The sequence below is a fragment of the Melopsittacus undulatus genome, chromosome 8, assembly GCF_012275295.1.
Source record: "Melopsittacus undulatus isolate bMelUnd1 chromosome 8, bMelUnd1.mat.Z, whole genome shotgun sequence".
Lineage (NCBI taxonomy): Eukaryota > Metazoa > Chordata > Aves > Psittaciformes > Psittaculidae > Melopsittacus > Melopsittacus undulatus.
This window is the reverse complement of record NC_047534.1, coordinates 54,086,273-54,113,994: the sequence shown is the minus strand read 5'-3', so window position 1 is coordinate 54,113,994 and position 27,722 is coordinate 54,086,273. Positions and strand designations below refer to the sequence as shown.

Sequence of the window (27,722 nt, the reverse complement as noted above, 5' to 3'; positions counted from 1 at the left end):
TGCTCTGTGAAACCTTTTCCTTTTGGAACTACAGTTTCAGTATTGAAGGTCCAAGCATTTCAAACCAGTAATTACTGATCAGTGGACTGCCAGCCACGCTGTGACCTCAGCTGTAGCTGTTTGTCCTAGTTATTGCAGTGAAGTCTAAAAGGTATCAGCCGAGTACTACAAAGAGTACCAGCAATCCAGTCATGTACCAGATTTCTTTGTCTTATTTCTTCCATTCCAACTATGTGACAAGCAGCAATAGGGATAGCTTACTATCACTTGGAAATAATATGCAGAATATTAATATGAACAGATGTTAATGATTTCATTTTTATTAATCTGTGACAGTTGCTGATGTATCAGAGGTGTCTGGATCAGCACTGACATATGAAAAACACTTAATCTTTAAGGGTAATCACTAAGGCAGAAGTATCCTGAACTACAGTATCTTGAAGATAAAAGATATTCCAACAGCGATACTTCAAGTTCAGCTCCTGTAAGCCTGTGCTTCTGTATCCTTCAATATCTATTAAAAACGGACACAGTGTGTTTATTTGTATGTATAAAACAGTGTTGGATTGTTTTTCCTCACTACAACACAAACCCCCTTGATATCTCTTAAGCTGACTCGGCACTTTGGCAGTTTAAACCCAAGTATGACAAATACAACGTCTTGATCCTCCAGGGCCCTTTGATCTTGCTCACTTTGTGCATTGTTGCTGATCTGTGAGTTGCAGCATGTGCTGGAGCTCACACACAGCCCCATCAGTCTCCTTTCATGAAAAACCTGGGATGTAATAGCCTATCCATCTGGCACTGAACTAAATCACAGACAAGTATACTTCAGAAATGATTACCCAGCACATACATGCAGTTTTACAGCTGACTTAAATATCAAGACATTTCTTCTTCAGTCTTCTCCTGAAACCTCATTAGGTTCACCATTAACCTCGAACTAGTGATGGCTTGTTTGGGATGCATTACAGTTAAGCCTGTGGAAACAGTACCTCTTTTTTACTAACAGAGGTCCCATAAAAACCTGCATTTTTTATCAGTGTGGCAACATTCTGGCATAAGCACTGCCCTTTAGGAACTTAAACATTAATGTATGCCTGTTTTCTATTGCTAATGTGAGCTAGGGGCACAAAGCAAAACCACAAAGTAATATGAAGTCTCTTAAATACAGGCTTCTTAAATTCAGTTTCTTTTAGTGGTTAGTCAGCACTAGTGGCCCAATTCTGTGTGTCCAAGTCTGCTATAAAACTGGGTATCTGTGTCAGCTTCTTCTCATAACATACCAAGTATTACTCAATAATCCCATCTTCCATCTTCCCAAGTTTTGTCAGTTTCATTTCTGGATTTTGCATCTGAGTGTCAGAAAGACTCTGCAAAGAATTCCAGTATCCCAGTCACTTTGCTTACATTTAAGGAAGGTTGTTTCTTATTGCCTGTAATTACAAGCCCATCAGCCCGCACTCCAGCAGGATCTGTTCCAGCACAGGTAACATCTCCCCCTCTGCCTTAAATCCCACCATCCACTGGTTTTGCACAGGAAAAGACTGGCACCTGGAGGCACTATCATGTTGGAAGCTGAGTCCCCCAAATTACATTATCCAGTAGAATTTTTTACTTAATAAGACTGCTCTCCTAAAGGCCGACATCCAGATACAAAGCATGGAAGTCCTAGGAAAGTACGAATCTAGAGGAAAGCATTCCTGCTCAGATCCAGACCTAAAATATATAGTAAAGGGTGGCAACATGAAGCACAATGCCAAGAACTAGAGACCTGTGGTATCATAAGCAACAGAAAACTCATAATGGAAATACAAATCCCAAGAGCTTGTGATTAAGTCTCCCAACTGAACTCTCCTGTATCACTCTTAGCACTGGTTCTCTGCCTAATTATCTTTTTTCAGTATTCCCATCTTTTGCCTGTTCTATTTCCCAGGAAAAAGTGACAACTATGGGATCCTGACCTTCATAACAGCAACACATACAGCAAAGCAAATAACTTCATGTTTCAGTAACGAAGCTCAAATGTACACTCCAAAGCAACAAGCATCAACCATGTTATTGGTGTACCTCCCACCTTTAAAAATAAGCCAGCTGTAAGATGGCATTTTGAAATGTTTCCTTTGCATGCACACAAAACCATTTTACAGCCAAAACTACATCTTGAGTTTCATTAGGATTTTTAGTGGTTTCCATTAATCCCCAGCTATGTTTTCCAGTGAATAAACTAACACTCCTTCCTGATTTCCCCACTGACATATTTCCCAAACCTTATGCAGGGTTTCCAAGTCATAATACAATACGAACTCTTCAGATTTTCTGCCATTGCCATCAACAAAAAGCTTCTCAATATACTTCTGAACTCATTTAGGAATATCTTACACCAGCAGTCACTCACTAAAGTATGTGATTCTCCCTTAAACCTGTGGCAGACTTGGAAGAATGATTCCAGAGGTAAAGTCCTGGCTCTGCAGAATTCACAGCTCCCATTGATTTCCATGGGGCTCAGATTTCCCCATCACCAGCAGCAGGCAAACTCTCTTTCCCTCACTGTATTTTCCAGTTTGCTGTTATGCCTGCAGAATTGTTTCCAAACAGACTGTGCTGGCTGGCTGTGCTTGTACTTCATCCCTTCTGTGTATATACTTTCTCTGTACAGCCACATGCTCTTACATATGGAAACCTGACGCACATGCACATCTTACCCTAGCATACTATAGAAGGGAAAATTACTGATGTAAACATATATAAAAAACGTAAGATGGAACTAACACAAATGTGGCCTTGAAATGGTTAAACTTTGGATGACTCAAAGCAGTCAACCTTCAGCAGTGATCAGATTTCCAGCTTCTGAAGAGGCTGATCACTCTGGGGGCCTGCACATGGTATGCAGAGCTCTCAAGGACAGCTTGATTTCTGGCATCTCTGGACAAGCTGGAAATTGTAATTGCAATCACAGTGAGCTTCTGTGCCTGGAAATGACAAGCAAACAGTTTCTCCTCTTAAGTGGCCTCACTTACAGCATAAGTGGGAGGAAAGAGGGGACACTGCACAAATGTGAGTCTACAATCAGATGAGTTAGGTCAGCCCTTGCTGCCCAACCCTAGCAACTTCATATGATGGAGAGAAAACCTGTGTGAATCGCAGATGAAGCACACTGCCAAGCAGGGCAGCAACACTGCTGTTCATCATCAGCTATTCTTACATGGATGCCTGGTAGAAGTGAGGATGTTTACAAAAATGACAGCAGAAGAAGATAAGGAAAAAGTCTCACTGCTGCCATAAAGGATTTCATTTGATCCTAAAGCTGCCTTTTAAATGGAGGTTCAAGATTAACTCGGTTTTATTTCCCAAGCAGCCATGCAGCCAGTGAAATGACTCTGGGCTGCCTGGAGCCCACTACTGTTAGCAGCAACGTCTTCTCAGGCTTTCAGAAGCATCTACACAGATTGTTGAAGAGCTGGGTCAAACACTTGGCTAGGGAGCAGGAAATGTATACAAGGAACTGAATATTTCTCCAGTTACCTACATAGTCATGTACAGCAGAATATTCCAAGGAGACTCAGTGTAAATGCATCTGTCAATTAAGAAACTACATGCCAGTGTCCACAGGGAGCTCCCTATGGCTCTGTGAAAGCCACCAGGTGCCAGAAAAAGCAAAAGCTTCAGCTTAGAACCTTCCTACGTTTAATGCAAATGGTCTTGAGGACTTTACTGTAAGACAGACTTGCAATTTAGGAAAAGCTGTTTCTTTTTGCAGGTCAAGACATCTGACTGCTTTATTAATATAGTCAATTAGGCAGACATAAAAAAAAATGTGGGTATCATTCCCTTATATGCAGCTTTAACCTGTTTGCTGCACACCTGGTGGAGGTCATTGTCACTTCCTTTGCTCTTCACTTAACAAATGCTCTGCCACACAGTGAACACTGCTCCTAGAGTCAGCGGGGGACTACAGTAAGTCCAGGCAAAGTCAAGAAGCCCCCTAGATCTTAATTATGAAACCGTAAAAGAAACCAACTGCCTCGGAAGCTCTCTTACCAGGAAACAAATGAGAATGGGAAATTTATTTCCAACCATAAATCCCAAACCCTTCAGTTTAATTTTTCCCAAGTTAACTTTCTCACCTAGCTAAGCAGGACTGCCTTCTATTATTAGCTTCTGGCCCAGTATCAGCTGACCACCATCAGTCAAGCTGTCTTCATCTCAATGAGCTCAGGGACTCCCAAGGAACTCTGTGTATGCTGACTTGTGCTTGCAGCCTCTAATTATTTTCTAACAGATAATGGAGCATTTAAGTTCAGAGAGGATAGATTAAACTTGCAAGTGGATCAAAACCCTGGACACATTCACAGCTCACAGGATTACTTCTTGGAAACATCTGAATTTAGAGGGCTACAGAGGAAAGGCCCTCATCAATTGTCTGTTTCCCCATGACAAGTTAGTTTAACTGGGTTTTTTTCAGCCTCAAAAATGGTTTGTTATGCTTTCCAACTGCAGCGTGACTTTAGAATGTGTTACATTATCAGTCAAGCAACTGGTCTGATGTTAAACCATCCGATCAGACCAATGGCTACTTGACTTGTTAGACAATCATAACAGCCACACAATTTGAGGCTCAGGAGGGGGAAACTGTTTTCACAAGTGAAATTATAAGTCCTGTTTTACTATCAAGTATCCTCTCAGCTTCATATTTCCCTTCTTTCCCCACAACAAGCCCCTTCTCTCCCTAAAAATCAGCACCCTCATATATTCTGTTACCAGCCCTAATGTGAGGAGCAGAACACCCTTCTCTACTGACACCTACTGTGGCCACTGGTGAGTCCCCTCCCACACTAGCAAGAACAACTGCATTCTCAATTCAATTTCAGCACCTTCCTGGGGATGATGAAGTGTGACCAGCCAAGGAGGAGAAACTATGCTCCACAACTTAAGCACCTACCCACTTCAACACACCAGGGGAAATTCTTTAGACTATGAAATCATTACAGAAATAGTATGTATTCAGAAACGTGCAAAAAAAGCAAACCTACATGTTACAAAACAGTAGCAATAACATTTGCATGGTGAAAACAAACCACAGAAGTCACAGAATCATGGAATCAATCAGGTTGGAAAAGACCTTCAAGATCATCCAGTCCAACCATTCCCAGCACTGCCAATGCCACCACTGCCCCATGGCACTGAGGGCCACATCTCCACGCTGTGTGAACACTTGCAGGGACGGTGCCTGCAGCCCTGCCCTGGGCAGCCTGTTCCAATGCCTGAGCACCCTGTGGGGCAGGAATTGTTCCTCAGCTCCATCTAAACCTGCCCTGGTGCAGCTTGAGGCCGTTTCCTCTTGTCCCATCTCTTGTTACCTGGGAGAAGAGACTGACCTCACATCACTACAACCTCCTGTCAGTTGTAGGGAGAGATAAGGTCCCGAGCTTTCTCTTCTCCAGACTAAGCTCCCCTCCAAGGTCCCTCAGCTGTTCCCACATGTACTTTCTGCTTCTATCCTGGAGAAGGCAGTATGGGTTACTTGGTACACTCCAGATTGCATTGCTGTAACAGACACAGACTACTGCAGTGATAAAAGCTATGTATAAAAGCAGGGAGCAAGGGAAAAGAAAAAGAACTAGTTAGGGATGTGTGGAGAAAGCTGGTAAACAAGATTGCTGCAACTCCCAGACTCAAAATTCCAAACACTGAAATAGTACTTTTTGATGATGGCCAATTCATCATCCCCTGATGGAAGGAAGGTGGGAGGTGTTTGGCCATAGCAGGTGCTAACATCATGCATTATATCATTATAGTCATTACAGATCCATTAGTAGGTGTTCAAGATGCTGAAATGACAGCCCAGTAGCCAAATTGTTGTTCTTTACTCTTTTAGCATAACATTTAGCAGAATTTCAGGAGCTCACAAAGCACTTTTAGACTTACATTCTGCCAACATTAGAAGTTTTAACCAGACCCTACAGACAAAGCCACTAACATCTACATCAGCTCTTTCTGTAGATGCTGAAGTGTCCTAAGTACTCTCTCTGTACACAAACCACTGGTTACAGGAGGCTTTGCATTTTCCAGAGCCTCTCTAAGAGTATTGCTAAGTTTTCTTTGCAAGTACAAGGACATACACAATTCACTAAGAAGTAACTGTTGACAAAATACACCTGTACTTGGCAAGTCCAAAATATGAAAGCCAGGGTGTGACTCATAAGCGACCCCAGCTGCCTTCTAACCTCTTCTTCCTATTCACAACCAATGTGTCAGACACTCACGTAAGCGTTAACCCCTACCATGTTCATAATGGCACTTGACCACCTCAATACCTGTAAAAAATCTGATGCAGCTGTTTTTAACCAACAGCAACTATTCATAACACTCTTTTACTGGAATCACAACAGCTGCATTTTGCTTTCACGCGTACACTGAAATTTTCCTCATAATGTTCTTTCTGGAACAGAGAGGAACATTCACATTAAAACCATCGATCATTCTCTTTAAAACAAAGTGGGCTGCTTCAGGGAATAACTGCCTAGGTTAGGAGGTGAGGATGGCAGGAATATGTGAATGATTGTCTGGGCAGCTATTTCAAAAGAATGAAATTAAATCATCTTAGCAGAGGATGTTACAGACCACTGGGCCTATATCAAATGCAGCACTGATACAAAGCATCTTATTTTTCCTATTGTCATTATCAACTAATGATGAAATCCAATTCTTTAGGTTATTATTAACCTCTAGAGACAAAGAAATAACTTCAACTTCTCTCACCTTGTTACAACAAGGTCAGAGACTAATGGGAAACTGTTAATTTAAAGAGAAACCTTTCCTAGTGTGGGTGTACCTTACATAGCTGAACTCCCTAGGGCGTCCAAAAAACCTCCCTCATTTCTAAGCCATTTATCAGCTGTTATGATGCATACACTGGAGGGAACTGTGGCCCAGTGGATTCTGTCAGCTGATCAAGATGAGCTATGAAACTTCATACAAGTGAATTTGTTTCTGACCAAGGATCTTACATGTTCTTTCTAGAGTGCTTCAAGGTTAACCAGGGAGGTTGTGAATGCTCCATCCCTGGTGGTGTTCAAGGTCAGGTTGGATGAAGCCTTGGGTGGCATGGTTTAGTGTGAGGTGTCCCTGCCCATGGCAGGGGGGTTGGAACTAGATGACCTTAAGGTCCTTTCCAACCCTAACTATTCTATAATACCAGAGGAGGAGATATTACTATTCTCTATCAGCTCAGGGGTCATATCCTCAGCTGGTGAGATCCTCCAGCAGCCTTGCACTCTCTGCATATTCACTTCAAAACATGCTGAATACCAGCTCTCCTCTTTCTGCAGCTCTGCCATTAATACTCTTGACCCTTATTTTTTCCATTAAGCAAACACCTAATACTCTTTATCCTTTTAGTGCAATTCATTCCTTTTGGAGAAGGCCAAAATGCCTTCTTTTTGTGAAATTTGTGCACAACGATTATAGAATGCCATAAACATAAATGTGCAGTGCTCTGTAGAAAAAGAAATCCCTCCCTCTGTCCAGCCTTTGTTCAATTGCTTAAGAACTCACATGTGGTAATTTTGTCTGAAATACCTAATCCACAACTGTCCATTTCTATCCACTTCTAGATGGATGTATAAACTATAACAGGAGTACATTCTCCTTGTGGTTTACACTCATTAATGCTAACCAAATTAAGCCTATACACTGAACATATCTTCAAGATTTACAAGTCCTATGCAATTTACAAGCTCCCCAGAGGGATTTACTGAAACGTACAAATGACCATGATTAGTCAAAAAATGTCATTGAATGAGACATGCACATTCACAGTGTCAGTGAGGCCTGACCTTGACACTGAGCTAAAAACTGTGTGAACATGCAGCATTCATGAAAATGATGATCTTGACCTCCTATTAACAATATTTCAGATAAGTAAAGCAAAGGGACTTTAAAATCCAGCATTCTCCTCACTGATATGCTTTGCTGCTGCTGCTCCCAGCTCCAGACTCAGTGCTTAGTTCTCAGGAACACTGAAGCAGAGGAAAGCTAAGGTTAATTCCTGTTTCTGTGAGTTCTGCACCAGTGGAGACTCGCATACATGGTAAGACATTCCCTTACAACTCCTCCTCTCACTTTTCTCTAGCTTCTCTGCCATGGAATGTAAAATACCTAGCACATGAGTCAGAGGAATTTCAGCCTTCCATTGACAGAAGGACTATAAGGAAGAAAACCCCAGACATCTTAGGATTCATCATATCTGCACAGTAAGTAACCCAGCCCTTCATTACCATGGTGCTGACTTTACCCTCATAGCCCAGGGTTCCAGAAAGAAATTACCTACACGGTGAGCTCTACAGCTTCAGAAAAGCAGCACTGACCTACCCACAGCTGAGGTGTAATCTTGGTTGGTTGGTTTTGTTTGTATTTGCTGCAATAGAGAACGCTATGGATATGCTTTAATACTGAGACAGCTTCTCAAAGACTAAGAGAAGGAGGGAAATACACAAAAAAACAAATAGCTGAGTTTTTGCAGGGACATGATATTGTAGCACTCACTGAACATCAGCACAATATTGGTCCTGTGTACAAGCCTACCTCTACTATTTAAATGAGGAAAGAAAACAGGCCAAAATGCTTCCTTACAGTCACTGTGGACTACAGAAAGACAGCTCCTCACCCCACAGACAAAACTCAAAGACACTGATCATCTCTTACTTACATCCATAAACTCCACATTGGCTTTTGGACCAGTGGTCTCATTGAGGATCTTAATAGCCACAGGAATCTTTACAGTTTCTCCTTCAGGGACCCAAATACCCTAGAAAGAGGAAAAAAAAGGATGACAGAAGACTGTTAAAACAACAATCATAAAAACTGCATTCAGAATTACAGTTCCTTTTGATGCATTCTGTCATATTACGCAGATGAGTTTTGAACCTCAGAAATAACAACACACAAAGCTCCAAAATAATAAATCCCACAAAACAAATTCTTACAGCAAAAGTAAACCCTTATGTAAAATGAAAGATCTTGTGAACGTCCTCATCAGGCCCCCTTGATTTTCTTTTCTACATTCCTAGGGAGTAATATCAGCACATGAATGATGCACATACTTTTTCCACTGACTATTGATTCTGATGAAGTTAAATATCTGGACTTTCTATTTGGATTCTGATGCTAAACTCCTGGAATCCATCAGGAAAGCCTCAAAACTGTAATCAGTAATCTACAGGTCATACTATCATGCAGGAACAGAAGGTTCCTGCATTGACCTAACTCATCTTCTCTACTTAAATGGAAGAAACAAAATGTATTACAGTCTAGCTAATGACAGTGTTATTTTACAAGGTGTCATTACAAGACCCAAGTGGTACCTGTGAAATGACAAAGTTTGTCTGGCTTTCCAACACTGTACTGTAAAGCCACTGTGTAAAAACAGAATGACAAACTAATACTGCATTTTAGTGTCAAGACAACCCAGCTTACATAGCCCTCTTGCATGCAAGAATGACTGTGGTTGACAACGCTCCTTTTCTCACCAAGAGATTATCTGCATGTCTGGTTAAAACTGAAGCCAACATTTTAGCCTGAAGGTGAGCTCCTACCACACAACTCCACTATCCTGAGTTTCCCAGATACATAGGGCTCATGAATCCATCACAGTACAGGGTTACTTTGCAGAACCTGATTGTGTTAAAGTTACATGAGGGAACTCACTGCTGCGTAATGAACACTCTTACCTTGTAGACAGTTCCAAAGGCTCCAGAGCCAAGAACCTTGACTCGTTTAAGCTCAGTTTCCTTCAGGATACGAAGCTGTGCTTGGTTGGGTGCTGTGCCACTTGGAGTCAAGGGTTCCACAAGCTATGAAGGAAAATACAACAGTCTTAAATATTTCAAAACCCATCAGAAGTTTATACTGAAAACAAACAACCCAACTAAGCACTGGACTAAGACAGTGGTGGGGTCTATCGACCATTGACCTGCCAGCTTGAGGAGGGATTTCTCATCTATGAGACCAAGAGATGTGGTAAAGAAAATTCTCACTCAACACGTAATAATTTCCACCAGAAATTGCATGATGGGATTATGAACTGGAAATTGAATTGGTGTCACAACAACACACCCAAGGACTCCTGCTAATGGAGGCAGCATAAATATTTTCTACATGACAGAAATACAGCATTTATTATCAGTGCACCACATTCTATTTTTGCCCATTTTATTGCCTTTTAACTTGGCCATATTTCTTTTTAATAGCCCTGACTTAATGGCTCATCACGTTGCTGTTCTGTTTTGGGGAAGGCAACTTCTGTTACACCACACAGGAGGACAGCTGTAAGGAAAAGAAACATCTCATAGCAGACCATTAATTTATAACAGCCACTAATTTGCTGAAGAAAAAAAGCACAATTAAACAATTTGCTCAAGATGCCCCAAGAAACTTCTCAAATGAGCCACAATGGCACAGTCAGTTAAATGTGTTCCCAGATCTCAACGTTATACTGTCTCTGCCAGAAAAACAGCACTTCTTTAGAAAGAAATCAAATACACATGGACAGGACAATTCTCTAAATAAGGAGAAATAGCCTCTTCCTTTACAGGAGAAGGAAAATAATTCAGGGCTACTCCTACTTGAATTGGTTTGAAACCCCTGCAGCATTTAAAAGTTGTCTATTTCCAAGGCTAGATGCACCATCTTCTGCAGTTTGAGAACTACTCCTATGGCACAGCATCGTGAACTACTGAATTAGCTGACCAGACTAATTAGTTGTGTTTAAAAATACCAGTATCTGGAAATTATCAGGGTAAGAAAACAACAAAACCAAAGAGCAACAAGTTAGGTTATCACTGAAATAATGTGTGCTGGGCTTTTTTAGAGTCATTTCTCTTTCCTCCTTCCCACTTTGGATGTCCAGTATTTACACCAGGAAAGAAAGAAGGTTTACTGTAAAAGAAAGTAGACAGACTGGCAGCACATGTCTGTATCCACCAACACAGGTATGGCTGGGAGAAGCATTGGGAGGGTCTAGAAAAGTGCTTGTAGAGTTTTATGGAGAATGATCCATGAAAGAATAGGTCTGGTACAGCCTCCAGCTAGAAACAGAGACTTTAGTTGAAGTTATAGTTGCTTGTGTGATTGTCTCTGGATTCTCCTGATTCAATCTTCATTTTCTAAGCCAAGACAACAACTTTCCCACATGTTCAGTAGAAGGCCTTGGTCCCGCAGGAACTACTGCCAGCTGCAGCTTTTGTCTGACCAAATGGAGACTGAGAGCTCAACTTCAAAGCAAATACTTCCCAACTGCTTAAAATAATTTATGCTTATGCAGGGGCTGGTACACTGGCAAGGCACTGTTGAGCTTTCTATACAGCTGAATAGTATTTAGCAAGTAATACAAACTCTACCTAGGTAGAAAAATACTCAGACAAACAGACTGGGCATGCATAAATTATCTGCTTCCAGGCTCTACAGTGGAGATGAGTGTGACCACGACCCTTGGAAAGGAAGCTGCTAAACCTACGGATGAGCCAGGTTCGTCTGACCGAACATCAACTGATACAAGTTCAGTTCAGAGCAGGATGGGTATCCAGAAATCTGGTGGAACATGTCTGTGATTATGTGGATCTTTTTTGATGAATCTGTGTGTATGTATCGAAAACTACCATCTTCAAATAGGTTCATTCATCCCATCAGTTTAGTCCTGCAGAAGTTAGCAAAAGGTTTTCCTACAGACCTGAAGACCTGAGCATCTTGAACAGAAAAGCAGAACAGCTCTACCTATCCTTTCAAATGCCAGCTCACCTCAGTCTCCAGGAATCTCCGCAGTGCTCTCTTCTTCTTAATGCTTTTGCGCCGAACGTACACAGCAAATGTCAGGCCCAGAATGACGATGATGAAGAGGCCACCAATAACTCCCGCAGCGATCAGAGGGGTTCTAGCAATCAGAATCACAGACTTTATTTTTAGGTAGAGCAAGAGACCAAAGAATGGTTGGGTACATAAACCACAATACTTGGAAGGCCTATTAACTGCCTTATGACCAGGATTTCTAAGTCAGTCCAAATAGGAAGTCAGGGGAAACACATTTACATAAGGTATTACTTTTCTAGTCTTCAATCAATACACCAGTTCTACTTTCTTCAAACCGCCATGCACATGTGAGGAGTCGTGTGGACAAGGAGAGACAACATGCACTTTGATGGTAAACACAAATCTGCAATGGCAAAGTGAGGATGCAGGTATCTGCAGTTTTCCTGCAGGAGCTTTAGCTATGCTTACCCTTTGGCTCCATCTAGGTTAACTCATGGGATGGTGGATTTAGGGGAAAACAAACTACTGGAAAATACCCAAACTACCACTGACACATTCCTTTCTGAGTATAGAAGAAGCGAGCAGCCACTTCAAACGTGGTGTTTCATACATAGACATATCTAGAGGCATCATATTCATACACCTTACTCAAGTAGAGGATATTTACATTTTAACAACACAATTCATGACTAGAACCACACACCCTCTTGGCACTCATTACTATTACACACAACATCTTGGTCAGAAGTTATGATTACACCCATTGGTTTTGCTGTGGCTCTTAGGCACAGCCAAATCCCAGACCAAAAGACTGGTGTGTTGGAGCCAAAAACCTCCTGTGAACAATGTCAAGCAAGGCTCAGCTTCTGCACAAGACCTGTCGTTCCCTCACTACTCCTTTCAGCTTTCCAGGCTCTTGAGCAGCACGAGCTACAACTACTAATTTGCTTTTTCCATAGTGATAGGATATAGTAGGCTGGCATTGTGGTAGACACTATACAAGCACAAACCAAAAAGAACGTCTCACAGAGTCACTCTGCCTCAGGTGCTCACATTTGAAGAGCGCCTACACATTCACTGGAGAGAAGCAAGCTCCCTCTGAAGAAGTCAATGCTGTAGGTGCTCTGATGCAGTCTTCTTTCTCCCTGCTTCATCTCTAAAGAGTGGGCAGCAGCCTCCAATCCAGATGCTTACATTAGGCATTTTCACAGCATCCCAACATAAACACACAGCATTTAAAATGTCTCCAACAGCAGCTGGAGAGTAGCTTAAAAGATGGGTAAAAACAGAGAGCAGGACAACTGCAGACTATAAACAGTGCCAAAACCACTGCCTGGTAGCTACAGGAAACAGGTTAACTACTGTCAAGGCTGTGGAAATATCACTGCTATGCTTTAACAGCCTTCCTTGGTTATTTCAGAGGGATGATGAAAGATACATTATGGCCTACTAATAAAAAGGTACCACACAGCTATTGAAATTTTAAAGGACTCTCCCACAGAAATAGTAATTTGATTTATCTGATCCTTTATTCTTCTTTTTACATTCTACCACGAAGCAGAACAGTAGAAAGCAGTGCCATATAACTTGGTTTCCTATATTAAGGTGTCTGCTTACCACTGAGTACAGTTTTGAAGCCCATCCCTAAACTGTCCTATTGTCACTGCAGTTTGTTTCAGAAAGGTCTTTCAAGCAGACAACCTGGAAACATTTCAGTTAGAAACCAGAAGATATGTTTCTGGTGTGCACCTAATGTGCTCCAGCCTCTAACTGGAATTAAAGTCCATAGGATCAGACTACAGCTAACCCAAAGAAATACCCCTTGCAGCAAATATAGCCTAGATGTTAGGACTATTACATCTTTCATCTTTCAGATCCAATCCTATTGTGTCACTCACTTCACATTAACAGAGACAAAGCCTCATACTCCCACATCTACTTATTAAAGCACTGTGCTTAAAGCACCACTATTATATTTGCCCAGGGAAAACACATTAACCTTACACATCACTGTAAGGCCTATTACAGTTCAAAGACTTTATGATGGAAACTATAAAGCCTGCAAATAAAGAAAGCCGGATGCTGTCCAGCTGTGAAACAGATTATGATGTTTGGGAAATACAAGCCCAGTACCACCTACTCCTCAGGCAGAGACACTCCTCCTTCACCTACTTTGGCCTTAAGATACATTACCCCTTCTAATTACATTGGTTACTCAGCTCATTTTGAGTGCAAAGCTCTAATTAAAGGACCTGGCATATCCACCCAAAACAACGCTCTAAATTTGCATGTGCTTTCTGTGATGCTGATGCAAGAAACTCTTTAATAGGCAATTATCAAAACCATTGGACATCAAAAGATTCTATGGAGCTAGTACTTCTTAATGCTCTTGAGCAGAGGATTTTTCTTTTAATGCTGTATGAGCAATCATACTAACATCACCAAACAACAGACTGATGAAACAGACAGGGGATCTGGCAGCTTTAAAGTGCATATTAATAACAATCATAACAGCTGTCAAAATAAATACAGTTACATTCCAAACGATATTTACATGGTAGACCATAATAAGGAAATGGTTCCAAAGGAGACATAACATCTAGTGAAGAAAATAAAATGAAGTTACACATTCCTTGCAGCCCTTTTATTGCTATAGAGTGCAAGATGAAGCTTTATGATCCATCGTGATCCTCTCACTGACTTTAAAAGAAAGCCCTCGTCCTTTTAGTAGTCAAATGAAAAAAGGCAAATCATTTTCAGAACCTTCACCAAACAGGCATTTAGTCATTAACGTGAAATACACTGAAATGGCATTACAGAAGGTACCCTTTAAACACACTATTAAGCAAGATTAAAATGGGAGTGTAAAAGGAATGATACAGCAGGTGAGAAAAAACATATTTAAATGCTAAACAAATAACTAAAACACAGAAAAAGTTCTGTTTACAACTCAAACAGTGATCAGTTGCCTTCACTCCTAAGTCCACTATCCTTGCATGAAAATCATCACACACATCACAGACCTAAATGGATGATGCTGTGATTGTATACCATGCAGCTTCGCCTCACTCTGCTACTCAGCTAAGCCCCTAAGTCAACAACCATGTGTTTTATTTGCTACGCTACCAAATGACGAGTCACTGCCTTCAGTGCTGGCATCAGTGTTGTTTTCAACCACACATAGATTATTTTTCAAGCTCAGTTTTCCAGGTGTTATCACCTTTGGGTTAGTTTTACTTGTATTTGTTAGGCTGAATCTGCCTTTCATTCTGCTATTGTCTATTCTGCTGTATCATTTCTCTACTATATTCCTGTTTGCAGTGTCTTCTGTGTAATCCCCTGGTGAACATCATTTACATGCTGTTTACCTTTCTTTTACCTAATTATTAGGGTTGTTTATCAAGGATCCCTGCACGGTGGCACTGATCAGAGATGCTGCTGAAGACACAAGATCTTTCTCCCATTTTGTTTTTTTAATCCAATCCTTTCTTTCTTTTTGCATATGCACCTATCAAGAGTTCAGCTTCACATACAGCTGGACACACAAATCTCCTTATCTCTAGGGCATTAAGGGCTTAAGCCACTTACAGTTTCATTACGGTACTGTCCCAGACCACCTCCGTGAATGCAATTTGCCCACCTCAGACTACTGTCCTCTTAAAACTGATTCCATGAAAGTTAACAGGTGCAATGTTGCTGCAGAGACAAAAGTTTCACTACCCCTCCCCTCTTTCCCCCAGTGTTATTAAAAGTAAGAGGCCTCATTTGTCTGTTAAGGCTCAACAAGGCTAAAGTCAAGCAAAGAAAGTCAGCTCTGTATCAGTCCAGCATAAATAATCACCAGGCAAAAAATCAATCCTAGATCACATTTCTTTCACCTCCACCACAAACCCAACAGGCAACTCCTGATAGAGCCACTACTTCCCTTTAAACACTGAAAATCTACCCCAGAGGATGAAAACAATCTCTGTTTCTGGATTTCCAGGCTCATCAAAATAAACTGAGCAGTCCAAGAAATATGACCCTGAATCGTAATTCAGCCCCACAGAATTAATTTGCTGTCCCCCACCGCTTCCCTCAGCTGAGGACAGACTATCCCATTAATGACCACAGAAGGTGCAGCAGGGGAGGCAGTGGGAGGGAAAAAGAAATCACATACGGGAAAAGTGTTGCCTTTTAAACAGGAAACTCTGCATCTGTGGCTAGAAGTTGCAAGTAAGACTCTAGTATTCCCTTACGAGAGATGAATAATGCATATTTCTTTCTAAACATGTACTGTGTTTTTATGTTTAGAAGCATGCAACACCCATTCCCATGTACCACAACTGAGGCAAAAAGTTCTAAGCTAGTCTTCCAAGATGGACAAGGATGCAGAGCAGAGGGGCTTGTATCACTCCATCCACTCCAAGGCAATCTGCAATTCCCATGGTGCTTTGAGACCAGGTATTAAAGCCTAATTACTGATGTAGATGAGTGCATAGTCTCATACTATTGACTGGCGAGTTGCAGCAGAAGGGGAAAGGAAAGAGAATGAGGGTCCATGGAGTAAAGCTGAGAAAGAACACCCATTTTTCTACCTTTGGCTTTAACCCACATAATATGATAAGTAAATAACTTGAGCTTTGAAGCTGAGTTGTTTGAGGGCTTTAAGTTCCTGCCTTGATCTTCCACAGCTTTATCTATATACCCAAACAGGATCCACAACATCCTTGAATACGTGTTAAGTAGCTGCTTCCTGTAAATCAAAGCATCATTTTTTCCTGATGGACAGTTTGTACGTTCTGCATCCCTCCCCCTTTCCAGCAGTGGGGAGTTCAGCCGACTCTGCAGCTGCACTCTTTGAGATCTAACGGATTCTGCTAATCCTGGAATGGTAATCTTAGTATTTAAAATATACAAGATAAACAACCAGACTGGGAAGCATATTTGTGTACATTTTAACAGCTTCTCTCTGCTGTGCAGCACTCCCCTGGCAGAGCTCTACAACCACAACTGCCAGAGTGCTCATGAAACGGTGCTCCCCAGGGGTGGGAAGAGTTCATCTAATGTTACTCACATTAAGATGTGCTTTGCTTTCTATTTTTCTTCCACAAGAACAAGGCTCCCTTCCTCCTTTATACACCTACTCTGAGGCTGTTTGAACACTGGCAAATGTCAACATCTTATAGGCAGATTAGGAGTTTTTATCATGTGTAAACACAATTTTAACTCCCAGCTGATCTCCCGATTACTACCAATTCTGACTTTAATCTAGATGTGGGCAAACTGCATTCCACTGTACTGGCAATGAGCTGTCATTGAACTCTGGTGTGGCAGGCAGCTCTAGCCATAACTTTTCAATATGCTGAATGACCATAATGTTGCAGTCAACATCTAGGTCCATTCAACTGTTAATCAAACAGAGTTTTCATTATCTAGAGTCAAAACTGCTTTTTCCTTTACCCACACTGGTTCCTACATTGAAGCCTTCCTCAAGTAAGTATTTAAGGACATTTCTAGACCGCTATAATCAAGTTATCTGTATGCTCAAAGTTTCTTCATAAGAACATGTGCAGAACTGAGACTTGCAATCTCTAAATGCGTGCACACCCTTTCCCCCTCTACTGTACCACTACCCAAGACATGCTGTTGAGAGCAACTATTAGGATACATCAGAATATTTAAGACAGTTAAGAACTTGCACAATGACTTTGTTTTGAGGCTTGTGCTTTAAGTAAACAGATTAATGTTCCTTGTAAAATATGCCAAGTCAGGCACAATACAATGTAAATTGATTTATTTGTGACAGAAAGGCAGTTAAATGCACCAGATTGGACCTGCAGGTGAACCCAGTTCACCAAATAAAAGAACAGTCCCATTTCTAAACCTGTCATATTTCCCATTTTCTTTGGGAAGAGTAGCATTTTGCTTTAAATAAAGACAACTAGATCTGTAATGATCATGGGTGCTGATAGACTGTTCTGAAACTAAACCCATCAACATTAGCTCAAAGAGTTTCTCTCTGCATAAAGCATTCCTGTTAGAAGCAATAAAGTCAGCCTGCTTTTCAGCAACCAGCTGCAGTGAACTGGCTCCAGGATTATGTCTGTGTACATGAAATTATTAATAAGAAAACCTGCTTTTCTCAAATAGAAACATAAAACACATTATGATATTATATGCTGAGAGACTACTTTGTCCGGTGGCACTGCTTTCTATTCATTAACTGTCAAATCCCAAAGTATGGCAGAGCAGCACAGTCTGGGACAGTATGTACAAATACAAGGTAGTGCCCGTATTAAATGAGTAGGGAGTCAAAACATTTAGTGAGAGCTGGGTCACATAGAGATTACAAACCCTAGCACAAAATTGGCTATTCAAACCAAGTAGGAACATTCCTTTGCTCTGCAGCAGGCGTTTGGGGCAGATTCTTATAACATTTTCTTCCCTGCTACATTTTGGTTTCTATTATATGTTCTAGCAGACATTGGCAGGCCAATTACCTTCACCTTCCATTCTGTACACCTTCTCAAGCAGAAGGCTGATCTCGAGCCTAAATGGCACAGAAACTATTACAAACACATCCTTTCCTCCCTCCCCAGCTTTGCTCCACCAGTGACTGTACACCTGAGTGAATACTGCATTAACAGGCATTCACTAACATTTCAGGTGGCAGCTTGAGTCAGTCTAATGCATGACGGTTTTTCTTTACAGTTAACTAAAAATTATGTAGATAGGGGTATGTTTGGAAAAACAATCAGATCTCTGAGGGGACACATTCATGATGAATTAGACATTCATGACTTCCTTCTCTAAAATTCCTGGTACCCAATATTTGGTACAAGACATGGAGGGAAATTCACTTCGGTTTAATAATTCATAACACAGAGTATAGAGAACAGGAAGGGATGTTTGGGAGTATTTTAAACAACAGGAGGAAACCTTGTAGAGTAACTATGCTCTTCCTTCTGCTATTTTTAACAAACACTTTCCAAATTGCACTGGTGGAAAGTGCTTGTCATTTGAGTTCCAGTTAAGTGTTTGCTGAAATTGAGCAGTTTAACATACCAAATATCCAAGAGCTCCAGGAGTATTTCACATTAGAGACCCTTTGTTTGGTGACCAACTCTGAGATTCTGTCCTGGACTTCCTCCTTCTGATGTCTTATGACCATATGCTTCTCCTTCATGAGAACAGATTCTGTATATTAAAAAGAGCCCTAATTTCTGTTGGACCACTTCTGGACCAGCTCTGCATCCAGACTCCCATGATCTACCTCACCTAGGAGAGCAAGCCTCTTCACATGCGCGAGCAGTCAAGTTAAGGTTCAGCACCGGACACTGGCAGAAAGAAAATCAACCCCACAAACATCATCAAAACAAAGATAGGACATGATAAACTGATAAGAACAGAACTGTCACACTGTGTTCCCAATCTTCAACTTTCTGGTCATCTACAATCATTTGTTTTGTGGTAAATGTAGAGCTTACATGGGTTTCAGCTGGGCTTTTCTTTAACAAGTGATGGTACTAAAGCATCTTTTGGACCTATGTTTGAGACTAAAGTTAGAATGCATGGAGGATTTGTGGGAGAATGTGGTTGGAAATACGCCCCCATATATCCTGCATGTATTACAAACACTGATATATACACACATCTGATTAACATTTTTTCCTTCAAAGCCTAAATCCAAATAGTAATACTTTGTTCTGCACTGGTATAAATGTATATATAAATACAGCATTTGAGACATTTATTGGAATACTAGTAATGGCCATGATGCTGTTAACTTCAACATATATTTTAGCTACTCCTCATTTGAGTTCTAAATATGCAGAATTTATCTTTGTAGAGCATAGTAGGGAATAAATGCAGTCAGTGCTCATAAATATCAAAGAAAAGCAATGGTAGGTAAATAGTGGGGTAGAGGGAATTTCTTTCCGAGTGTGCCTGATACTGCTTTCGGATTTATCACTATTCTATTACAAGGATAGAATTCTGTCTAAATATCTGTATGCACATTATACCAATCATTATAAAATCCCATATGATTATGGGAAAAAAAACCCACATGAAACTGAGGTCTTCCTTCTGACACAAGGCTTATACAGGATCATCTCCTCTACAATAATATGCCCCAAAATTCTTGTGTCCCTAGCTTATCAGTTATCTCCCAGTAGTTCTAATATTACCAAGTGGAACAGAGAGAAACTCTGGTGTATCTTGCAACTCCTCTTTGTTCTAATCATCATCCCACTGCCAGCATTTTCCACAGAGGCCATTGAGAAAAGAAAGGTTCAGCTTAGAAGTCCTGAATCCACTCACCTTTACTCCTCTCCTCTGTACCCACAACCACCCAAAGGAATCTATTTCACTTCACTGGCTGAAAGTGAGCCAAGGCAAACCAGTCTTTGTGAATATTATCCTCATCTTCTAGTCTCAGCTCTGCTGAGGATTTTCTTTGTGTCTATGTACACAGCAACCTCCTATCATCTTGATAGTCACAGATGTGACTTGATTAGAAAAACAGCTTGTGTCCATGGTGAGGGTACTGCTCAGAGTAACCTAGACTCTGTAACAGCTGTTTCATGATGATTATTTTGCAGTACAGTATGGCCCACATAAAGGCAAATGATAATTTAGTAAAACAGTTCTTCCTTCCCCCAAATTTCAGTATGAAAGAACGTTCCAGAATTTATTGCAGATACCACCTTTTCTATGCATCTTACATCCTCCTCTCCCAATAGATGCTCAGCTCCCAGAGCAGAGCAGGCTGAGCATCTGGGGAAATGGTGATCCAGCTTTAAAACACCTTCTTCCTCTTTCAGCCACAACCCCCTTCCTTCTCTTCATCCCACCAAACGTGCAGACCTAAGCACCAACCTCTCTGGCAGACAGTGGGTCCTGCTGACTTCTTGTGCCTTTATGTTTCACAGCTTCTGAAGCTCATTAGGGCTCAAGAAAAACAGAAGAGAGAAGGCTCAGACATCTTTTTTTCCTGCTTCTGTCAGAAGGGAGCATGAAAAAGGTGATGAAACCAGCTCAAAAGAACACACACAAACATACTGCTACTGCTATAATTTTGGCTTGCTTTCTTAATAATTGCCTTTTCCTCACTAGAATTTTCCTGAAAATGGAAAGAGTTCCCTTATGTTAAAATCCCTTGATAAAAAGGTGACTCAAACATCCCAAAGTTTAGAATTTGGAGCCTGAATCACTGGTCGATCCAGGAAATCAAAGCAAAGAGAGCTCATGCAAAGCTGCAGTGGTGAGACAGCACTGAACTGCATCCACATTATTTACATGCAGGGTATATTGCTGCCACAAAGGAGGGAAAGACATATCTACAGGAGATGGGACTATTATAAAGCTAGATCACTATCCCTTCAATCTGTTCTTTGTCTATTATCTTCACTGTGATTGTGACTATGCATATTAACAACTAGTGGCCCATTTTTAATGCAGGAATACTTTCTACTTGTTTTTTCTTTCCCTGCATCAGACCATTCTGGGCAGGGAAAGAGGTAATATCACAAATGTAGATATTTTCTTTCAGGAAGGCTATTCACTCAAAGTAATGCCCACTGATACAGTCCATAGAAATAAACTGAAAATACCCCACGGGTTGATTCAAGCCTGCTGGGGATTTAGAAGAGACCAGTTTGACCACTGCCACACTGGTGAAATGCCCAGCTAGAATTAGTCCTCTTCCCTCCAGCCTACCAGGGCATCGCTGTCTGTTTGCTTCTCACCACCCAGCCTGCAGGATTCTGTATCATGGTTCATGCTCCCAGTCAGATTAATTTGCAGAGTAACCTGCTATATTGCCAACAGTAGGGATTACAATGTCTCATCTCCCCTTCAGCATGACCTAAGACTATGCTCAGCAACAGGGACATCAAGCCTCCAGGTTCTAACCAGGTTTGTTTAGCTGGAGCAAACCAAATGGTAACAACTAATTAAAACCATCTTCTCTATTCTTTTGTTTGCTTCCAATTTTCCACTGGTACTTCTTCTTTACATCAATGTTGCTTCACAGGTTCTGTGCCTCCTAAGAATTACCTGTGCTACTTAAGCTCAGTAACACTTCTAAACATCATTAGGTTTACTACAAGTAGGCAGCTGTGAGTTAAATCAGAACAATGAGTAAAATTACAAACATGTAATGGAAAACCAAGCAAGCATTTTAAGAGGCTTAAGTAACTTAATACTTAAGTAACACCTTGGTGTGTTGCTTTGGTGGCCTGTGTTTGTAAGAGGGCAGGCTACATCACAGGCAGTCTATTATAGTCTATATCGGGAGTCCACGACAAATCACTTGAGGAAATGGTTCACACTCTTAGTCAGTTGCATTTCAGACAATTTTCTTGCAACTACTACCACGAAAACTTATATAATGTTGGGACTATGTTCAACCAAAGGCTGGCCTTTCTCCTGATAATAAGGGTGAATCTGTTCTCAAATTTCTGCATAAACACCCCAACTCTTCGGGGTAAGCTACTGCAAACCTGTTGAGAGATGTACCAGAACAAATACACAGTAAGCTCCTTGCAACTCTCTGCCAATGAAAAGCTCAATCAGAACTAGCCAGCACCCAGTTTCACATTACCCCCATTCTTTCCTTGCCTGTTTGAGCATCTGCTCAACCTCAGATAACTAGAGGAATTACTTGTATTATCATCTGTTGATTACACAGCCAGTATGTCTGCAAAAGAGCTTGTTCACCACTGTGGGAAGATGTTGTCATCAAAACTTTACAACAAATTGGAAAAAGCATGATTTTTTTGACAAAAGTACTGTTCTCATTACAGAAAACTTCACTTTCAAAGGTAACACACAAATTAAACCAGTATCTAGATACCACACCTTCTAAAACTTCAAAGGACCAAAGACATGGCTCCACCAAAGCATCTTCCAGGAGAGGAAGGGAGGGACAATAAGAGGGAGAGAAAGAAAAGACAGAAAGAGTCTGCGCTGCAGCACACTGTAAGACTTCAGTACTTAACTAGTATCTAAGGCTTACAGAACCCTATAGAGATGGACAAATTTGACCTTCAAATTTGTGTCATTAGCGAAGAAATACAGTAATGGGGCAACAATTTGCCTTCAGTTGTAGAACATCAAATAAAAATGATGAACCACCAGCACACAAAAAAGCTACTCATTCAAAAGAAATTTCGTTCAAGTGAATACAGGCACAAATGTGAGACAGTTCAGTCAAACAGGTAAGATCTGAAAGAGTTTCTCCTCTCCTGTAGCAAAGGACAGCCTAAAAACTTAGAATTCTAACTGCTGACCAAAAAAGACAAGCCACCATAACAGAAGCCTTGAGGAAAGTAATTGGGAACTCTCACTCTGTGCCTCACCACAGCTGACAGAAACTAAAGCCCAGTATTCAGCAGGTAGATTTGCTTGTCTGTGTCCAACTCAGTACTAGGAATCGAAACTCAAAGGAGGAACTCTGGGTGCTAATCTTACAGCATGAGCCACGAGCTGACTGTAGGTGGAAACTATCATCTCAGACATGAAAGTGCTATGTCACACACTGCAAACAACCACTTAAGGAACCAGTGAAATCCTCTGGCCTGAGTATCCCTACAACACAGCCTACAGCTTGGCTCAGATCCATCATGCTTGCAAGAGAAAGTTCCAGTCTTGATTTTACAAGTCTAGTGCTGGAGAAAGGAACATTAGCAGGAAAAATCATTCCAGGCATTAATAATCCTCAATAGATAATGCACTGGCATTTTGTGGCTTTGCATGTGTCTTCCCTCAGATTTGACCCATTTCATTAGCTCACACAGAATCCTCCTGTTCAGTCTGCTAGACCAGTACCATCTTTAAGCAAACTTTCTTTCCTTATCTATCTGCTTTAAGATGACAGTCAGGCTCTACACTTTAATCTTCAGCTAAAAGAAGCTTTAGCTGAGGTCTCAAATTTCTTCACTACAAGGCACAATGTGCAAAGCTTTAATTATTGCTGGTGGCTCTTCCCTAAAGCCTGTTTAACATATGGTCCTGAGGAAACAGTCTTTCTGAAGATACAGGGCCTACATTCCTGTCCACCTCTATCCACTACCATTACAACAAGGTAGAGAAGAGACAAAATACCTCTATTTTACAGAAAAGAGATGCAAAGTAAGCTGAACTAATGGAAAGAGGGCACTGAATGGGAAATGAGTTTAGTATTAGGCCCCCTTTCCCACTACAATTTGAACGTAGTTATTTGAAAGCCTTCATGCAAAAAGCCCAAAAGCACAGAAAATTTACATGACATCTTCCCACCCTGTTACTTCACTTTACATCATGACAGGAAAAAATTATAGTAAGATAAAGTAATTTGGTCTGATGGCTCAATTTACTAATACTCTGTTCCTGCATGGTTTCTGCTATTAGTGGCAATGCTTCCACCTTTGGTAACTGCTGCAGTACAACTTTGCACATGTGCCATCAATGGACAGAAGCTTGTTAATTCCTTCAAACCTATAGCTTGTTTTACAAGTTTACCCTTGTGCTTGCAGGCTACACACTGGTAAAACTGGACCCTGTCTTATCAAATTCGAAGCTGGTATTTCAATTTCTACAAAAAACAAATGGAAAGATCCCCTGTGAACTGTATTATCAGCATTAAAAAGTTATCTGCTCTTTTTAATCTAATGCTGGTAAAACTGTTGCAAATTAACTGGTAAGTAGAACCTAGGCTTTTGTGTATAAAACAACAAAGGTAATGGCTATTGCAGAGTTCAGGTACAAATTCTCATCAGCATCAAGTCATTCCACCACATATTTAACTGATGTTAAACAGGCAATGCAAAAGTATGCATGAGAGAATGTTCTGGCAAGATCACTTCATAGACAGCAGAAAACAAGAAATCTATCCCAACCCCAAATGTGGTCGATTGCATGGCCCTTCACATACTAACTTTGATCTGAAGAGATCTAATTAAACAGGTTTGACAGTATACATGCAACACAAGCACACCACTATCTGTGTACTGTTCTGAACACTCCAACCAAGAGCTTCCCATTTTATGCAAGAATTTCAGCTCTTTTATTATCTGCCAGAACACAGAGAATGAAGTCTTGGCTCGACTCAAATACATTTGTCACGTCCACTGTCTACATACAAAAGAGTGACAAATCCTGCATTACACAGGTAGACTGAAGTAAGGCTGCAAGCTCTAGTTCTGATTTACTGTATGTTAAATATTAATGAATTATTAAGGAATCATTCACTGAGGTTTAAACAACATTACTTCTTACATATTTCTAAAGCTCTGCTAATGTATTTTTAATAACAGATAATTAATTTATAACAACATTAAATCTAAAGTAAATCCTCAGTTCAAGCCATAAAAGAAACCCATTGGAGAGTGATGAGATATATACTGTTGCTCTATAATAAGGTCACTTCTTCATTTTATTTCTGCATGATACACCACTTGCATAGCCAAACTAGTACAGACAGGCAAAACTTATAAAGCCTGATGAGCAATAAAAGCAGTGACCTCTGTAATAGGGTTCTGTGTTGCTTTCCATTCTAACAGTCTGTTTTCAAACTGCATTCCATAATGCTTCTTGTCCTTCAGCAGTGACCTACCACATCTGGCTTAATCACTTATTGTTTCTGCTCATTGTTACAGCACAAATAATTTAGTTTTCTGAACAAATAATTTTCTTATTCTAAATGTATCTGAAAATCTATTTTGCAGCTCCAGTGCTTGGTAAATACAGTGTTTAGTACACGTTGTATATTTTCCATGACATGCTTCCTAACACTGAGAAGCTTGCTGTTCAAGTGGGTCTGCACCTATGCATACAGCTCATCAGGCTGGACATTATACTCAAGCCATAGAGGGGAAGGACTTCATCAGCACTTGGCAGGAAGTTCTGGATGACAGAGATACTACAAAATTCATGACAAGCAAACCAAATGCATACAGTCTTCGCACCTTTTCTGCAAGAAACCTGCTCGCTTGCTTTGTGAGACTGGGTGCTAATGTCTGAAAGAGCTCAGTGGCTGAACAAGGCACAGGGTTGGGACATACTGAATGAGACAGTAATGACTGCCACACCTGTATCTGCAAGAAGACATGCATTTCTCTGTTTCATAAGCACCACTGCATGATCATGAGTCTTAACCCATCAAACTGCTGAGAAACTGGTCTGTAAGTATCAACAATCTCATTATACTGCAGGAGTATTTTGCTCATATTTCACTCTTTGTGTAACAAACTACCTAGAAAAACCAGATTTCTGGCCTTATTCTGTCCTTTGCACACTCAACAAGATCCTCCAACTACTGAAGCCACAAACCAGATTTTAAAAAGCCCTTGCATGATAATTGCTTCTAATTCTTTCACTCTTCCAACCTTAACAGTTTACTTCTCCTTATACCAGCAGAATCTACCAAATCCTTCTATACTATGAGGCCACACCAGCCAGCCCTGCTGAGTAAAGCAGATGAAGTTGAAACCCTCAAAGATGCCACACAAATCTTTCCGAACAGAAGTTTTAATACAATGACAGGTTTTTTATCTGTGTCCACATCTGTAAAGCAGAAAAATAAGGAAAACCTCACCTAGCCCCTTTCCTAAGGAGCCCAGTCTCACTAAGAGGGAGTTGTGAAAAGTAGGAGAGACCAAGAAATCACTGCAGTTACTTCCATTCATGTCACAGGGGTACTCAAACTGTATTCCTCCTAAAGCTCCAGGCAGTGAAATGCTGTGACAAGAAAAGTGCCCACAGCAAAGGTCTGTCTGAGAACTCGTTCAGAAGCAGCAAGTTCTCACATAGAAGAGGATTTTTCCATCAGCATGCCCTAAACAGATGAAGTGTAAGCTCTATCCAACTCACAGAGGCAGGATCAGAAACTGCCTGGTTTTCTAGTCTTAATTCTTAATAAAAACTCTTTCTTCTACTGCTCAGTTCTAATACAGCATCAGAAAGCTCCATATTAAGTGTCTCTGAAGAGCTGCATCTTATACCAATCAAGCAATGTAGCTTAGTTTATACTTAGATCCTATTTTTCCTCTTATTTTATAGAGAAATTCTCTTCCTCTTCCCCTCTAGAATGACCATAATTGTATCTATAAAAATACAGAGCATATGGAACACTTTCCTCCAAGCGATGGAACAGAGTGCCATAAAAGCAATGAACATAAGCAGTTTATTAGAGGTGGTTTCCCTTCCCCATCATCTACTCAGAGCTGCTGTGAAATTCTATTGAAGTCATACTGTGCAAGGGTACAAAACAGCTATGAAAGAATTTGCCTGCATTACATAGGGTTTACTGGTAATTAGCTCTTGTACACACACACAGTACATAAAGACTGCTTTTTTTTGCTTAGGAAGTGATGATGTTTTAAGAGGATGTCCTTTGTTGATATAAAGCTCACATCAGGATTGTAATTGGAGTTAACGTCTACACGTCATTTTATGTAACCACTTGACAATGGTGGTCTTGGCTAATTAGTTTCTGTTAGTTAAAAGGGAAATGTGAATGACATTTTCTTAGGGCATAAAGAGAGAGACATCAGCTTACTCAGACTAATAACATCAAGGTGCTAGTTCTTTCCTGTCATATCCACCACACACTTCTGATCACATCGTCAGATCTGCAATCTCTCACGCACCGGAAAACGGAACCTTCGCTCCTCCTTTGATGATCTCTTCTCTCTTAATATTAAGCTGAATGAATCACAGAAAGGATGAACACATCTAAAATTTGTATCTGAAGTAAAAACTTTGTCCACAGCCTCGCTTCAAGAATTGAGTTAGCCAAACTTTTCAGGTGGACTTGGAAGCAGAGGAGTGAGGAAGAGCCAGCCTTTCATGACTGCCCAGACTCATTTTCTTAATGAACAGCAGAGTATTACTTCTACTGTTTTTCAATCTCCCTTTCAGGCAATGCTTATCCAAACCCTTGAAGCAGGCAT

General features: G+C 40.7%; 1 protein-coding gene across 1 annotated transcript in view; it reads right to left on the bottom strand.

Moving 5' to 3' along the window:
- The window catches only part of ERBB4 (erb-b2 receptor tyrosine kinase 4), a 596,557-nt gene that overhangs the window by 106,933 nt on the left and 461,902 nt on the right, over nucleotides 1-27,722 (bottom strand). The window contains exons 17-19 of the mRNA XM_034065367.1: nucleotides 11,797-11,929; nucleotides 9,732-9,854; nucleotides 8,711-8,809 (exon numbers count right to left, since the gene is read on the bottom strand). Coding sequence (XP_033921258.1) covers nucleotides 8,711-8,809; nucleotides 9,732-9,854; nucleotides 11,797-11,929 — 355 coding nt within the window. The remainder of the gene's footprint in view (nucleotides 1-8,710; nucleotides 8,810-9,731; nucleotides 9,855-11,796; nucleotides 11,930-27,722) is intronic.